Raw genomic sequence first — 15,106 nt, 5'->3', positions numbered from 1 at the left:
GTTCCCTCCTCGGCATTCTGGGGTCCTCAGCGGGCAGCTCTCGGGGTGGCTCACCCAGAGCGGAGGGGAGGGACACTGGGGTTGGAGTCCAGGAGCCCCAGGACCAACCACCATATGACCCGGGCAGTCAACACACTGACCACCGCCCGAACTCCCTCACGTTGCTCACGTTTGAGCCGGACAGAGGAAGCCCAGCCTGGCAGGGAGACGAGTGGGGGAATAACTACTCCACAGGGGTAAGCCCCAACGCCAGAACTGGACACATCTCCGGAAAGAATCCCGGCTCCAGAGACCACAAACTGCGCGACCCTGAGCAAGCGCCCGAATCCATGCAGGCGGGCCACCCTGCCCAACTGGAAAATGGGCTAACAGAGGGAACGGTGTCCGAGGGAGCAATGGCCTCAGGCCGCAGCCAGCGCTCCACAAACAGTCCATGCCGTGAGCGCTGTCCCCGTGGCACCTCAGCTGTCCCCATCCCCTCTCCCCCCACCCCGGCTCACCCACAGGGCCCGGGGTTCCGACTCCAGGTAAACCGAACGCCTGCACTCTAGACCCCCTCCCCAGCCAGGGCCTCCGGCGCGTACGGGGACACTGCCCAGGCAGCCCCGGCTCCAGCCCGCCGGCCGAGCGCTCACCCTCCGGCTTGCCATCACCCTTCGCTGGGACCAGGAGCAGCCAGGCCAACTGGGCCAGGAGCAGCAGGGGCCGCATGGCCGCGGCCTGGGGACGCTCGCGGTGGCTCGGAGCGCTGGGAACTCGGCACCGGGAACTCAGCGACGCGGCCGCCGGGGCCGCTGCCACGCACGGGGCCCGCCCCGGGGGCGGTGCCTCCAAGGGAGGAAGGCGGAGGGTGAGCCCAGCCCCGGGCCAAGACCCCGGCTTCCCTGCCCAGGCTTTGGCAACTGTGCCCACCCCGCCCTCCAGGCTCCCTGGAAAATGCAGGAATTCCCAGCGTCTCTGCTCTTGGAGCTTGCCCGGGTTAAGGAGGTTGCTGGAGCGCTTCGGACAGCCTGGGACGACCACCGCTCCCCGCCCCAACACACACCCGGAGAAGGGGATCCAGGAGGACTGGGGTTTGCCCAGAGTCCCCTCCCCACCCCCACACAACTTCTTTTTCTTTTTTTTAAAGGTTTATTCATTTTATTACAAAGTCAGATATACAGAGAGGAGAAGAGACAGAGAGGAAGATCTTCACTTCCCAAGTGAGCCACAACGGTTGGTACGCGCCGATCCGAAGCCGGGAACCTGGAACCTCTTCCGAGTCTCCCAAAGCTTTGGGCCGTCCTCGACTGCTTTCCCAGGCCACAAGCAGGGAGCTGGATGGGAAGTGGAGCAGCCGGGATTAGAACCGGCTGCCATATGGGATCCCGGGGCGTTCAAGGCGAGAACTTTTAGCCGCTGCCCCCCCCCCCCCCCCCCCCCCGCACAACTTCTTGAGTCTTTAATTCCTGGAGGCAAACTGCGAGCCCAAGGTTAATCATTAGTGAGTAAATGAATGAGCGGAATTCTTAGGGCGCCTACCCAGACGCCCGGGGACTGCCCCGCGATCGGCTGGGAACATCCAGCGCTGACCACGGGCCCTGAGACACCATCGAACCGGACCCTGCCGCCTCTCTCTGGCAGATGGGGTTCCAGAAGAGTGGGTGGTCACTGCGATCCCGTGAGAGGAGGTTCCCGTACAGGAGTCAGTGGGATGGGAACAGGCATGGATGGCCCACGGATGGGAGCATGGACAGGGAGATTGACAACACCCAGAAAGGACCTCCACTCCGTCTCGGGCAGGCCGCTGTCCCCAGGACATTAGCTGGTCAAAGCAGTGTGCGCAGCATGCCCTGGCTCAGCAAGGATAGCCTAGGCTCGGGCAGAGCCAGAGAGAAGGGAAGATGGTTGTAGGCAAATGTGATTGTTTCCAGCTTGAAGATGTTTTTATATTGAATAATTTCTAGGTAGTCTTTACTTTCTTATTTCTACTTTTTCTTTACACTGAATCTACTCCTCCTGGACAATTACACCACACCCACACCCGGTATTTTTAGAAAACAGGGACAATCACTGGGGACGCCAATGCTTTGTACAAAGCTCTGCTCCCGGCACAGCTGGCAGACAGGAGGCAGAGAGGGACTCAGCCACCAGCTGAGGCAGATGCGAGGAAGAGGCGTGGGCGGAACCCTGGGGTCTCTGCCTCTCCCCTGGGACCTAGAGCAGGACTCAGAGCCAGAAACCACCGGATGTTTGAGATTTGGGACAATACAGACCCAGATGTCAGACTGCTGCAGGGGAAAGTCTGGGGAGCGCAGAAGCAAGTCAGGCTGGTGTCATTTAAAAAATTATTTATTTATTGGAAGAGTTGCAGACAGAAGGAGAGACAGAGAAAAAGATTTTTCATCCTTTGGTTCACCCCCCAAAAGGCCGCAATGGCCACAGCTGAGCTGATCTGAAGCCAGGAGCCAGGCTTCTTCCAGCTCTCCCACGTGGCTGCAGGGGTCCAAGCAAGAAGGTTTAGCGTGCTACTCACGGCGCTGGCCCCAGGCAAAGCACCCTTCTTAACGCTTTCTCTGTGTCATACTCAGTATTGTTTCTACTTGTGAAATGAGGAAACTTGGGGCTTAGAGAAGTGATGTCACATTGCTGACATGGGACCATTGCAGGGAGGGGGCATTGGTACTTGGTTCTAACTCATCCCATAGGAGTGTCCGAGGAGAATGGTGCTGAGGACTGCAGATTGGGGCCGGGGGAGGGGGAAGCATATCCCCAGGTCCTCAGAGGGCAATCAACCTTGGAAGCTGTGGTCCTGTCCCTCACATTGCCTGCTCTCTGCCTCCTTTGGTATCAGCTTCCTGTTCTCTTCCCAAACTGGGAGAAGTTGACAGAGGCTGGAACTCCATCCAAAGCAGGAGCCTGTCTCTTTAACTAGCAGCGGCTGCTTCCCAGCTGTGGCTCCGGCTACGTGCTCCACGTGCTGCACCGGGTTAAAGGCACAGGACTCTGGCCTGGGAGGGACTGGAAGAGCGCAGGGGCGGGGCTGCTGCCTGTGTTTCGGAGGCTTCCTCACTTTGTCCTGCTCTATGTTGTTGGTTAAGCCTCAGGGGACTGCCACCTTGTGCTATGCGTGCTGCCAGCTGGTTGTTGTTTACATATATATTTATATGTTATCGATTCCATGTTTTCTATGAGCTTTTGGAAGCCCTAGTGGAATTACGCATCTGGAGGCAAATGGAATTGCTGCGCATGTGTCCAAGGAATGGAGACAGTAGCTGTCCACGGGGACCAAAACAGCTGGCCGGGCCTCTAGGCAGAGCGAAGGCTTAATGCGATTCTTTCACCCTTTTTGCCTTTTAAATTGCTTCCCAAGATTTCAAGCTTGTTAATTTATTTATCATTACTTATTTGAAAGCCAGAAAGGTCTTCCATCCACTAATTCACTCCTTCAATGATGGCAGCAGCCAGGCTGAAGCCAGGAGCCAGGAGCTCCACTGGGTCTCCCACATGCGTGTCAGGAACACAAGTCTTTGGACCATCCTCTGTTGTCTTCCCAGGGTACACACTAGTAGAAAGTTGGATTGGAAGTAGGCTTCATCTTGATAGAGCGTGGGAGGTGTCCCAAGGAGTGGCACTACCCACCATGCCACACCGCCCACTCCTGTGCTTGTTGCATTTTCTGTCATAAACAACTGGTCTTGTTCCTAATACAAATACATTGGGAAAAAAGCCCAGAATCCTCCAGCTGCAAGTGCTGGGTTCCCACATGGGCTCTGGTTTGTGTCCCAGCTGCTTCATCCAGCTCCCTCCTTTTGGCCTGGGAAAGCAGTAGAGGATGGCCCAAAGCCTTGGGGCCTTGTACCTGCATGGGAGACCTGGAAGAAGCTCCAGGGTCCTGGCTTCAGCTCAGCTCAAGCCATTGTTGTCAGAATGCATCCAGCAAGGTAAGCTGGGAACCTGTTGAGAAGAGGCTCCAAGAAAAAGAGGCAGAAGGCCCCTTGCCCAGAGTGCATGCTGCCCCCGGTGTGTCCTTGGAAGTATTTTCATGTTTTCCTTGGTAAAAGGCGAACATCTGTGCTCTGTCTAGTCACTAACCAAGGGCAGATAGGGTTCCTTACCAATTTCCCATTTCAATAGTGCTTTGCCCAAGGTGCTCTGTTAGCTTTCCTTGAACTCCCTGCCTACAGACATGACCTAAGTCTGAGTTGTGTTTGAACTGTTGTTTCGTTGAATGTATAGAAAGTGGAACCCTGGAAGTAAACTTGTTTTTTTTTTTTTAAAGATTTATTTATTTTATTACAGCCATATATACACAGAGGAGGAGAGACAGAGAGGGAGATCTTCCATCCGATGATTCACTCCCCAAGTGAGCGCAACGGCCGGTGCTGTGCCAATCCGAAGCCGGGAACCTGGAACCTCTTCCGGGTTTCCCATGCGGGTGCAGTGTCCCAATGCATTGGGCCGTCCTCAACTGCTTTCCCAGGCCACAAGCAGGGAGCTGGATGGGAAGTGGAGCTGCCGGGATTAGAACCGGCGCCCATATGGGATCCCGGGGCTTTCAAGGCGAGGACTTTAGCTGCTAGGCCACGCCACCGGGCCCAGTCAACTTGTTTTTAAAGATTTTATTTATTTTTATTGGAAAGCCAGATATGCAGAAAGGAGGAGAGACAGAGGAAGATCCTCCGTTCAATGATTCACTCCCCAAGCAGCCCCAACGGCTGGAGCCCAGCTGAGCTGAGCTGAAGCCAAGAGCCAGGAGCTCTTCCAGGTCTCCCACGTGGGTGCAGGGCACCAAGGCTTTGGGCCGTCCTCAACTGCTTTCCCAGGCCACAAGCAGGGAGCTGGATGGGAAGCAGGGCCACCGGAATTAGAACCGGCACCCAAATGGGATCCCAGTGCATGCAAGGCGAGGACTTTTGCCACTACGCTATTGCACTGGGCCCGGAAATAGACTTGTCAAGCAGCCCATGAGAGCACTGTCCCCCCATTTCCTTTGGGTTGCTCTTCTGCCCAGGACACACAGGATAAACTTGCAGTTGTGGCCACTTGGGGACTGAACCCTTGGATGGAAGATCTTTCTGTCTCTTCTTTGTATAAACCTGGTCTACTTTCCTAATAAAAATGAATTTTAAAAAATGAAAACACAGGCTAAGCCAGGCCGTGTGCTAAATGCTTGATGTGTTTGCCCAATTTGAATCTGAGAGCAAGCCTATTTTGAGTTTACGGTTGGATAAGCAGGGGCCCTGAGAGGTCAGGCTTGCTTGCAGATGCCAGGCCCTCACTCTTGCCCTGCCCGCTTTGCTGGAGCCACGATGCCGACCCTCGTAGCTAAGTCCTTCTGCCTTCGGCTGGCAGAGAATGGCCAAGCAGTTAAGACCATGAAGAACGAGCATTTCCTTTTAAAATCTTATTTGTCTGGGTCTTTTAAAGATTGGTTTTATTTACATGAAAAGCAATGAGTTACAGAGGGGAGAATCAGAATTTTTTCCATTGGCTGGCTGGCTCCTCAAATGGCTGCAACAACCACAATGGGCCAGGTTGAAGCCAGACACCAGGAGCTTCTTCTTGGCCTCCCACGTGGGTGCCAGGGAAGTTGGGCCGGCCTCTGCTGCTTTCCCAGGTGCATCTGCAGGGAGCTGGATGGGAAGTGGAGCAGCTGACCCGCCCTGAGCCTTCTCGTGGACTCAGATGGTTACAGAGGTGGGCACAGATGTGAGTCTGTTTCACGTGTTTGGAACTAAAAGCCCGTGTGGGCGTCCGCCTCACTGGGCTCAGTGACCAGCATGGATCCCCAAAGGCGTTTTTGTGTGGCCGTCCCCCTTCACAGACAGGGTGAGCTTAGCTCCTTGGCTCTCTGTCTGTTCTAGCATGGCTGGCTGGGTCTCCTCTGGCTCGCACCCATTCATGAGCACATGCTGTGGCAGACGTTGGGGTGAATTCCCTGTCATTCTGGGGGCCTAGTGCGTTTGCACAGCCACAGGAAGCCACCTCAAATGACCGCTAAACTTGCAACAGCTGTGCCTTGTCCAGACTCCGAGGCTGAGACAATTGCCTGTTGTCTGCCTCCGATTCAAATGGAATCTTTTTTTTTTTCCCCGCCAACATACAGATTTTCAGATAATGCACAGTGCACAGCCATTTACAAGCGGTGAGCTCTTGATGTCTTATTTAGCAAGTCAGAGCTCAGGCTCGTCGCAAGCAGACGGCGTGAGCTGCCTTTGTGTCCCCATCTGGCGTCCATGCAGTGGACAGACCTGGCAGGTGTCGAACAGAATTCCCCAGGGAGTCTGGTTTTCATGGCTCTTCTCTCTCTGTACTTTTTCATACCGTTCTAAAGTTTTTTCCACAACGTGGATCATTTTTACAGAAACAAAAAAACAATTATTTCTTTTTATATCTCAGGGCTGCAGAATCCATCAGTAGCGAACTGGGCCAAACACTTGTTGGACTTGGCAGGTGCCCATTTTTTTTTTTTTTTTAAGTACGCGAATTGAAGGTTTCCAGTCTATCCAGAATCATTCCCTGGTAAGAATTTCACCCTTTGATGCCCGGGAACCAGCGGTGGCCACTGTCCCTCCCCGCAATGTGGCTCCGCCCTCTGCTCCCCGACCCACCCCCTTTTACACCTGTCGCAAAAAAGGGGCAGCGCTTGGCGGCTGGTGTGTTTGACGGCCGGAGGCACCCGAGGAGGCGGAGGCGGAGGAGGAGGAGGAGGAGGAAGCGGGCTGACGGCGGCTGTGGCGGCTGTGGTGGCTGTGGTGGGGCTCGGGGTGGGCGCCACGGTCCCGGCCGAGGAGTGAGGCGCGGGCGGCCGGGCCGGTGGGCTGGGCGGCGGGCCCGGCGGCCGCCCCTGCGCCGTGGCCCGCGCCTGGCGGCCCGATGTGGCTGCAGCAGCGGCTTAAGGGACTGCCGGGGCTGCTGTCGAGCAGCTGGGCCCGCCGCCTCCTCTGCCTGCTCGGCCTCCTGCTGCTGCTGCTCTGGTTCGCGGGCTCCGGGGCGCGGCGGGCGGCGGGCGGCCTGTACCTGCCGCCCTGGGCCCGCGGCGAGCCGGGCGCGGCCGAGCCGTCCGCCTGCCTGGAGGCGGCCACCCGCGCCTGGCGCGGCCTCCGGGAGCGAGGCGAGGCCGTGCCGCTGGGCCCCGGAGTGCCGGCGCTGGTGGCCAACGGCTTCCTGGCCCTGGACGTGAACGCCAACCGCCTGTGGGTGACCCCCGCGGAGCGAGAACCCGCCGTGACGCCGGACTTCGTGCCCTTGGTGCAGCTGCGGCCGCTGAGCGCGCTGGCCGAGGCCGGGGAGGCGGTGCTGCTGCTGCGAGAGGGCCTTCTACGCCGGGTGCGGTGCCTGCAGCTTGGGGCGCCCGGTGCTGGCCCTGCGGGGGCAGTGCCCGGGCCCGCCTCAGCCTCCGGCCTTGCGGCAGGCTCTGGCCGTGACTGCGTGCTGCTGCAGGAGGACTTTCTGGCACACCGGGGCCGACCCCACGTCTATCTGCAACGCATCCAGCTCAACAACCCCACGGAGCGCGTGGCCGCGCTGCAGACCTTGGGGCCCACCGCGGGCCCTGCGCCCAAGGCCTTCGCCAGCACTTTGGAGAAGGTGGGAGACCATCAATTTCTCCTCTACTCGGGCCGGTCCACGCCCTTGCCCACAGGGCAGGTGCACCTGGTGGTAGTAGCCGCCAAGAAGCTAGTGGACCGCCTGCAGGTGGCCCCCAAGACGCAGCTGGACGAGACGGTGCTGTGGGTGGTACACGTGTCGGGCCCGCTCAGCCCCCAGGTCCTGAAGAGCAGAGCGACCAAGGAGCTCAAGGCGCTGCAGGACCTAGCGCGGAAGGAGATGCTGGAGCTCCTGGAGATGCAGGCGGCCGAGCTGCTGCAGGACCACCAGCGCCTGTGGGGGCAGCTCTTCAGCTCAGGTGAGGCCCAGCCCGGAGAGGTGCCTTCAGGGTGTGGGTGGGAGGGACTGTGGGCCTGGCTTTGGGAGTAACAGTGCCATCCACCTCAGGGAGCTCTTTGGAGACTCACGGAGGTTGTGTGTAGAGGTCAGCTCTTAGTACTGCTTGTTCTGGTAGGTGAGGCCCGAGGGCCAGCGGCGCATCGGGCCAGGCAGTGAAGCGCAAAGCGGCAGGTGCACCCACCCCCACCCCTGCCCCGGCCTGCTGAAAGGCACCAGCCTCTTGGAGCCCATGTGCCCAGAGCTTTCAGCAGCCAGGCATGTTTCTGCCTCTTGAAAACTCCTGTCCTCTGTTGGCTGCGGAGTAAATGAATATCCCTTGTTGATCCTAGAGGGGTTTTGGTATCCCTGGGTTCCATTGGTGGAGCCCCATGTTCTGTTGCTCTGTGAGACTCGGTCACTCAACAAGTGCTTGTCAGATGCTGCTGCCTGGGGCCGGCGGCTCTGCACCTGCATGGACAGCGCAAACAGAGCAGTGTCCCCATTCTCCTGGGGCTTGCTGAAGCCCTGGTATCGAGGAAGTCAGATGGCGGGGAAACAGAAGCTTGCACAGGATGTGTGTTGTATGGTAAAGCATCAGGATGGGTGATGGAGGGTCAGAGTGTGGGGTGGGGTAGGACGTTTCCCCAGGAGGAAGCCTCTGGAGCCCGGGTGAGAGGCGTGGAGCGAGCTGAAACCCTGGAGCCGAGCATGGTGGTGGAGTAGCCTGGGTGGCTGGCTGTAGGCAGCAAGGAGAAGGTGCTGTGAACCAAGGCACCAGGTGGGTAAGGCCTTGGAGCCCTTGGTGAGGAGGGTAAACTTTTCCAGGGTGCTTTGAAAAATTCCTGGAAAATGGAAGTAAAAAGATACAGTTATTCTGAAAATGTTAAACTCCATGCATAGTGTTTTCATAACATGCATTTCCATGAACTTTTTAGAAAAAATACATTTGTTTGAAAGGCAGTGTTACAGAGTGTGTGGAGGGTGGAGAGAGAAAGAAAGAGGTGTCTTCCGGCCTGGCGGCATGGCCTAGCAGCTAAAGTCCTCGCCTTGAACACCCCAGGATCCCATATGGGCGCCGGTTCTAATCCCGGCAGCTCCACTTCCCATCCAGCTCCCTGCTTATGGCCTGGGAAAGCAGTGGAGGACGGCCCAATGCATTGGGACCCTGCACCCGTGTGGGAGACCCAGAAGAGGTTCCAGGTTCCCGGCTTCGGATCGGCGCGCACTGGCCCGTTGCGGCTCACTTGGGAGTGAATCATCGGTCGGAAGATCTTCCTCTCGGTCTCTCCTCCTCTGTGTATATCTGACCTTGTAATAAAAAATAAATCTTTAAAAAAAAAAAAAAAAAGAAAGAAAGAGGTGTCTTCCATCTGCTGGTTTGCTCCCCAAAGGGCTGCAGCAGCCCAGGGCTGGGCCATGCTAAGTCAGGAGCTGTATCCAGGTCCCCAGGGGTCAGACACTTGGACCAGCTTCTACTGCTTTCACAGGCACATTAGCAGGGAGCTGGATCAGAAGTGGAGCAGCCGGCTCTGCGTGGTGGGCTAGTGGCTAAAGTCCTCACCTTGCACGTGCTGGGATCCAATATGGGCGTCGGTTCTAATCCCGGCAGCCCCGCTTTTCCCATCCAGCTCCCTGCTTGTGGACTGGGAAGGCAGTCGAGGACGGCCCAAAGCCTTGGGACCCTGCACCTGCGTGAGAGACCAGGAAGAGGCTCCTGGCTCTGCTCTGGCCATTGAGGCCACTTGGGGAGTCAATCAGTGGATGGAAGATCTTCCTCTCTGTCTTTCCTCTTCTCTGTATATCTGACTTTCCAATAAAAATAAATCTTTAAAAAAAAGTGGAGCAGCTGGAACTCCACCCAGCACCTGTGTGTGATACAGGCAATTTAACCTGTTATGCCACAGGCTCAACACGTCTGTCAACTTTTTGAGATGCTGTTGTATTCTTTTTTTTTTTAATGTATTTATTTTCATTGGAAAGTCAGATATGCAGAGAGGATGAGAGACAGAGAGGAAGATCCTCCGTCCGATGATTCACTCCCCAAGTGTCCGCAACGGCCAGAGCTGCGCTGATCTGAAGCCAGGAGCTTCTTCCAGGTCTCCCATGTGGGTGCAGCGTCCCAAGGCTTTGGGCCATCCTCGAATTGCTTTCCCAGGCCACAAGCAGGGAGCTGGATGGGAAGCGGGGCTACCGGAATTAGAACTGGCACCCATATGGGATCCCTGCGCTTTCAAGGCGAGGACTTCAGCCGCTAGGCCACCACTCCAGGCCCGATACTGTTGTATTCTAAGTGGGATGGGGAGCTGGGCAGAGTACTGCAACTTGCAGTGTTGACTGCAGGAGGCTGAGCACACGTGTGCAGCCTGGTGAGGAACCTGCAGGGTGACTTGTAATCTGGGGGCTGGAGCAGCTACTTGGGGACCCTTTGGGAGAGGCTGGGTGTGGTCAGAACTGTTCACATCATGTCAGGTTTACGAGCCTGCCAAATGTCAGGTGAAGATCCGAGCAGTCATTGAGCTGTTGGAGGGAGGGTACCCGTAGATTTGGGAGCTGTCTTCATGATAACCTTGCGTGTGTGGTACCCAGATTCATTCGGATTGGGAGGTGCCATTTTAAGCTACAGGAATGGGAAAACCAGGGAGCCCGCTGCTGCCCGTGTTGTTGGCACTGAGGCGGCTTCTGCCCTCTGACAGGGCTAGGTTTCCAGCTCGAGTCAGCCCGTGGGTAAGGTGAGCCAAGGGCTCTTCCCACGGGAGGTTAGAGCTGCTGTCTTTCCTGCCCTCGCTCTTTGTTTCGTCCCCTCTGCCGCCGGGCAGGCCTCTGCCTCACCACAAGCTCTGTGTGCTTACAGGAGTGGAGATGAAGAAGATCACGGATGCCCACACACCCTCCGGCCTCACCGTGAACTTGACCCTGTACTACATGCTCTCCTGCTCCCCAGCCCCGCTGCTCAGCCCCACCCTGAGCCACAGGGAGCGTGAGCAGATGGAGTCGACGCTCAGCTATGAAGACCACTGCTTCAGCGGCCACGCCACCATGCACGCCGAGAACCTGTGGCCTGGCCGCCTGGCCTCTGTGCAGCAGATTCTGCAGCTGGCCGACCTGTGGAAGCTGACTCTGCAGAAGCGCGGCTGCAAGGGGCTGGTGAAGGTGGGTGCCCCGGGCATCCTGCAGGGCATGGTGCTCAGCTTCGGGGGGCTACAGTTCACCGAGAACCACCTCCAGTTCCAAGCCGACCCCGACGTCCTGCACAACAGCTATGCACTGCACGGCATCCGCTACAAGAATGACCATATCAACCTGGCCGTGCTCGCGGACACTGAGGGTAAGCCCTACCTGCACGTGTCTGTGGAGTCCCGCGGCCAGCCCGGCAAGATCTACGCCTGTGAGGCTGGCTGCCTCGACGAGCCGGTGGAGCTGACCTCCGTGCCCGGGGGCCACATGTTCTCGGTCATGGTGACGCAGCCCATCACGCCACTGCTGTACATCTCCACCGACCTCACGCACCTGCAGGACCTGCGGCACACGCTGCACCTCAAGGCCATTCTGGCCCACGACGAGCACATGGCCCAGCAGGACCCCGGGCTGCCCTTCCTCTTCTGGTTCAGCGTGGCTTCCCTCATCACCCTCTTCCACCTCTTCCTATTCAAGCTCATCTACAACGAGTACTGCGGGCCTGGAGCCAAGCCTCTCTTCAGGAGTAAGGTAGGTCCCTAGGGAAGGCGTTGCGTGTCCTGCGCCGATGTCCTCGGCTCTCTACCCCAGAGCAGTGAGTGGGTTCCAAGAGGACCTCCCCAGGGCAGGGGTTTGAGTCCCAGCACCCTTCTGCTGCCAGCTTCCTGCTAAGGTACAACCTGCAAGGCCCAGGTGACAGTGGGCATGCAGGGGTCCCCAGTGCCCAGCTTCCGTCTGGGCCAGCTGTGGCTACTGTGGGCATTTGGGGAGTGAACCAGTGGACGGGAGCTCTGCCTGTCTCTGTCTTCCTCTCTGTTTAACTTTCAAATAAGTACAGATTAGAGAAAGTAACTTCCCACGGGAGCGCAGGGAAGGGGATGCTGTGGGGAACCAGGTGTGAACCACTGAGTCTCCAGGCACTTCTTCCTGAGGTTGGTCCCTCCCCAGATCCCAGCGCCAAAGCCAGAAGCTGGCAGAAGCCTCCGCTGGGGCCTGGGCCTGGCCCGTCACCCACGGGGCTCTCTCCCTCCTTGGTGTGGGCCTCAGCCATCCTGGCAGGACAGGGCAGCAGGACAGTGGCATTCCCCGCCTGTTGCCCAACTAGGCTGTCCTCTGAGCGCTACCGCAAGCCAGGCCACCTGCTTTGCCCGCAGCCACTCGGCTGTGACTGGCTTTGTGGGAGCCTGTGGGAGGCCTGTCCAGGGAACCTGAGCTTCTGCCTCCTCTCCTTAGCCCTGTACCTGCATCCCCTTCCTCCCTCCCCTCTCTGCTCAGCTTCTCTGGCTGAACTGTAGTGACACCTGCAGAGTGTCTGAGAGCCAAGGTCCCTCTGGGCGTCTGCTGACACCCCCTGGGCCGGGACACAGGAAAGGTGACAACTCTTGCCCTCTGGGAGCAGTGAGGGGAGGCAGGGCTGAGCGTCTCAGGCTGGAGAACAAACTCCCGATCCAGAAGCAAACCTGAGTCCACAAAGCCTTCTGGGTCAGCCGGTGCACCCGGGGCGTCCCGTGGCCCTGGCGCCCTCTCTAGGGGCAGGCTGCCCTTCCCCTGCACCCAAGGGCTGCTGTCACACACCTTGTGCCCCACACAGGTGGCGGCACTGACCCGCCATCATGGAACGCTGACCCCCATCCCTGGTGGCTCGCAGGGAATGTCTCCATGAGCAGGGAGCACCTCGGGCTGCTGGGCCTGGTGGTCCGGCCCAGGGCTGGTGCAGAGCCCAGGCGGGGTGGCAGGCTTGTCTCAGTTCTGCTTCCCGCGGGGTCGGCTGTGAGCGCTGACGGCTGCTTTTGTTACCTACACAGGAAGATCCCAGTGTGTGAGAGAGCCGACAGCCTGCTCACGGCCACCCTCGGCCCAGACACCCAGTGCCGAGCGCCCTGCTGCTGCAACAAGGGAGCCTTTGGGAGCACCCACCCTTTGTGCCTTGTTGGGGGACCCAGTGCTGTAGACCGATGTGCGGAGAGTCAGCTGGGGGAGCGGGGGAGGGGCCGGTGGCCTTCTGTGCACTTGCGACTCAATAAAGTGAACTGATATGGAAAATACTTGAACTTGAACTCCCTCCTTCCCCGTGTCCCCTGCTTCTGCCCTGGGAAGTAGACCTTCTTTGGGGAGACTCTGGCCTGGAAATGGTTGTTCTTCTAATTTAATGTGCCCCTTCCTGAATGAACTTCTAATTTATTTTGTGGAGATGTTGCTGGTGGCGTTGGCGGCCACTGTGGGTGCCGGGTGCTGGTCGTGACCTCTCGTGGCCCCACACGGCCCCGGGACTGCCGGCCTCGGGTTTGCACGTGGTCTCCTTCCTATGAGCCTTGGGTTTTGTACTTTGGGGCTTTGGGGAGCTGTTTAACCTTCTAGGCATTGATGATTGTTGGGTTTTGAAATACCAAAGCTTTTTTGGTTTTGTTCTGTTCTGTTTTTAAATAAAGATCTGTCAAACTTCCAAGCCTGGTTGATGTGTGGTTGCAGCTCCTGGAGCCTTCTGTCCGTCACGCCCACCCACCCTCATCCCCACGTCCCTTGCATGTCCCGATTGGGACCGGCAGAGGCCCCTGCAGCTGGCGCCAGCTGGAAATGCCACCCTCTTCCCAAGGAGCCAACTTTCTACTCTACTGGGGCTCTGCTGTCCCCAGTCCCTTCCTTAACATGGCTCCATACCCTGGCACCCACCTTAAAAAGTCCGGGTTCTCCCGCTTTGGTTTTGCTGCCCCTAGGAAATAGCAGGAAGCCTCCGAGGGGGCCCTGAGCCTGCTGTGGCTGCAGCCAGGGTCAGTGCCCCCTGCAGTGGGCGCAGAAGGGAGCTGTTCATTCTGGGGACCAGAGAGAGCGTGGGCCTGCATGGTGGGTCCCCTGCAAGGCTGTTAACCTCAGTGGCAGCCATCTCCTTGGGCCCCTGGCATCATTTGCCAGGAAGCCAGTTGGTCTGCCAGGGAGCCTGCTGTGCAACCACAACGGAGTCGGCTGGGCGCTGCTGTGGTGCCCAGCTTCCCAACCCCTTCAGTCCATGCCCCTCCCGTTCCTGCTCATGCTGTGCTGGAAGCTGCCCGACTGCAAGGAAGCTTCCACTCTGCATTGAACTTGCACCTAGGTATGCAAACCCCAATTCCTAACTCCTGGCGAGTACCCACTGAGCGATGAGTATCAGTGAACTCGTATTTGGGGTTGAAGCTCTGTCAAGTGCCTGCCATTATTGTTTTACATTAACATGGCTCTTAGTTGGAAGGGTTGGCGCTGTGGTGTAGTGGGTAAAGATTCCACCCTCAACACCACATCCTCTATGGGTGCCAGTTACTGCTCTGGCTGCCCCACTTCCAGTCCAGCTCCCTGGGAAAGTAGCGGAAGACGACCTGAGTGTCTGCACCCCTGCACTCATGTGGCAGACCAGGAAGAAACTCCCAGCTTCGGACAGACCCAGCTCCAGCTGTTGAGGTCATGTGACAGTGCGCCAGTGGATGGAAGATCTCTCTCTTTGTCTCTCGTTTTCTCTGTAAATCTGCCTTTCAGGGCCCAGCGCTGTAGCCTGGTGGCTAAAGTCCTCACCTTTCTGGGATCCCACATGGACGCCAATTCTAATCCTGTCAACCCTAGTTTCCTTCCAGCTCCCTGCTTGTGGCCTGGGAAAGCAAAGACCACTCAAAGTCTTGGCACCCTGCACCCATGTGAGAGACCCGGAGGAAGCTCCTGGTTCCTAGCTTCAGATCGGTACAGCTCCAGCTGTTGCAATCACTTGGGGAGTGAATCAGTGGGCAGAAGATATTCCTCTCTGTCTCTCCTCTTTATCTCTGTTTTGCCAATACAAATAAATAAATAAATCTTTTTTTAAAAATCTGCCTTTCAAATATATATATATGTTTATTTTTCTCAAAGATTTATTTATTTTATTACAAAGTCAGATATACAGAGAGGAGGAGAGACAGAGAGGAAGATCTTCTGTCTGATGACTCACTCCCCAAGTGAGCCGCAATGGCCGGTACGCGCCGATCCGAAGCCGGGAACCAGGAATCTCTTCCAGGTCTCCCAC

General features: G+C 57.5%; 2 protein-coding genes across 2 annotated transcripts in view; one reads left to right on the top strand and one right to left on the bottom strand.

The window, feature by feature from the left end:
- Positions 1-794, bottom strand: part of PLOD1 (procollagen-lysine,2-oxoglutarate 5-dioxygenase 1) — a 29,577-nt gene extending 28,783 nt beyond the window's left edge. The window contains exon 1 of the mRNA XM_004596036.3: positions 636-794. Coding sequence (XP_004596093.2) covers positions 636-711 — 76 coding nt within the window. The 5' untranslated portion in view covers positions 712-794. The remainder of the gene's footprint in view (positions 1-635) is intronic.
- A 5,897-nt stretch (positions 795-6,691) lies between these two features.
- KIAA2013 (KIAA2013 ortholog) lies at positions 6,692-13,531 on the top strand. The gene is made up of 3 exons (XM_058675348.1): positions 6,692-7,891; positions 10,763-11,616; positions 12,891-13,531. The coding sequence occupies exons 1-3, from the start codon at positions 6,859-6,861 to the stop codon at positions 12,906-12,908; spliced, it is 1,905 nt and encodes a 634-aa protein (XP_058531331.1). The 5' UTR covers positions 6,692-6,858; the 3' UTR covers positions 12,909-13,531.
- The last annotated feature ends 1,575 nt before the right edge of the window (positions 13,532-15,106 follow it).

This window comes from Ochotona princeps, chromosome 2 (assembly GCF_030435755.1).
Source record: "Ochotona princeps isolate mOchPri1 chromosome 2, mOchPri1.hap1, whole genome shotgun sequence".
Classification (NCBI taxonomy): domain Eukaryota; kingdom Metazoa; phylum Chordata; class Mammalia; order Lagomorpha; family Ochotonidae; genus Ochotona; species Ochotona princeps.
This window is presented reverse-complemented; position numbering and strand designations above follow the sequence as displayed.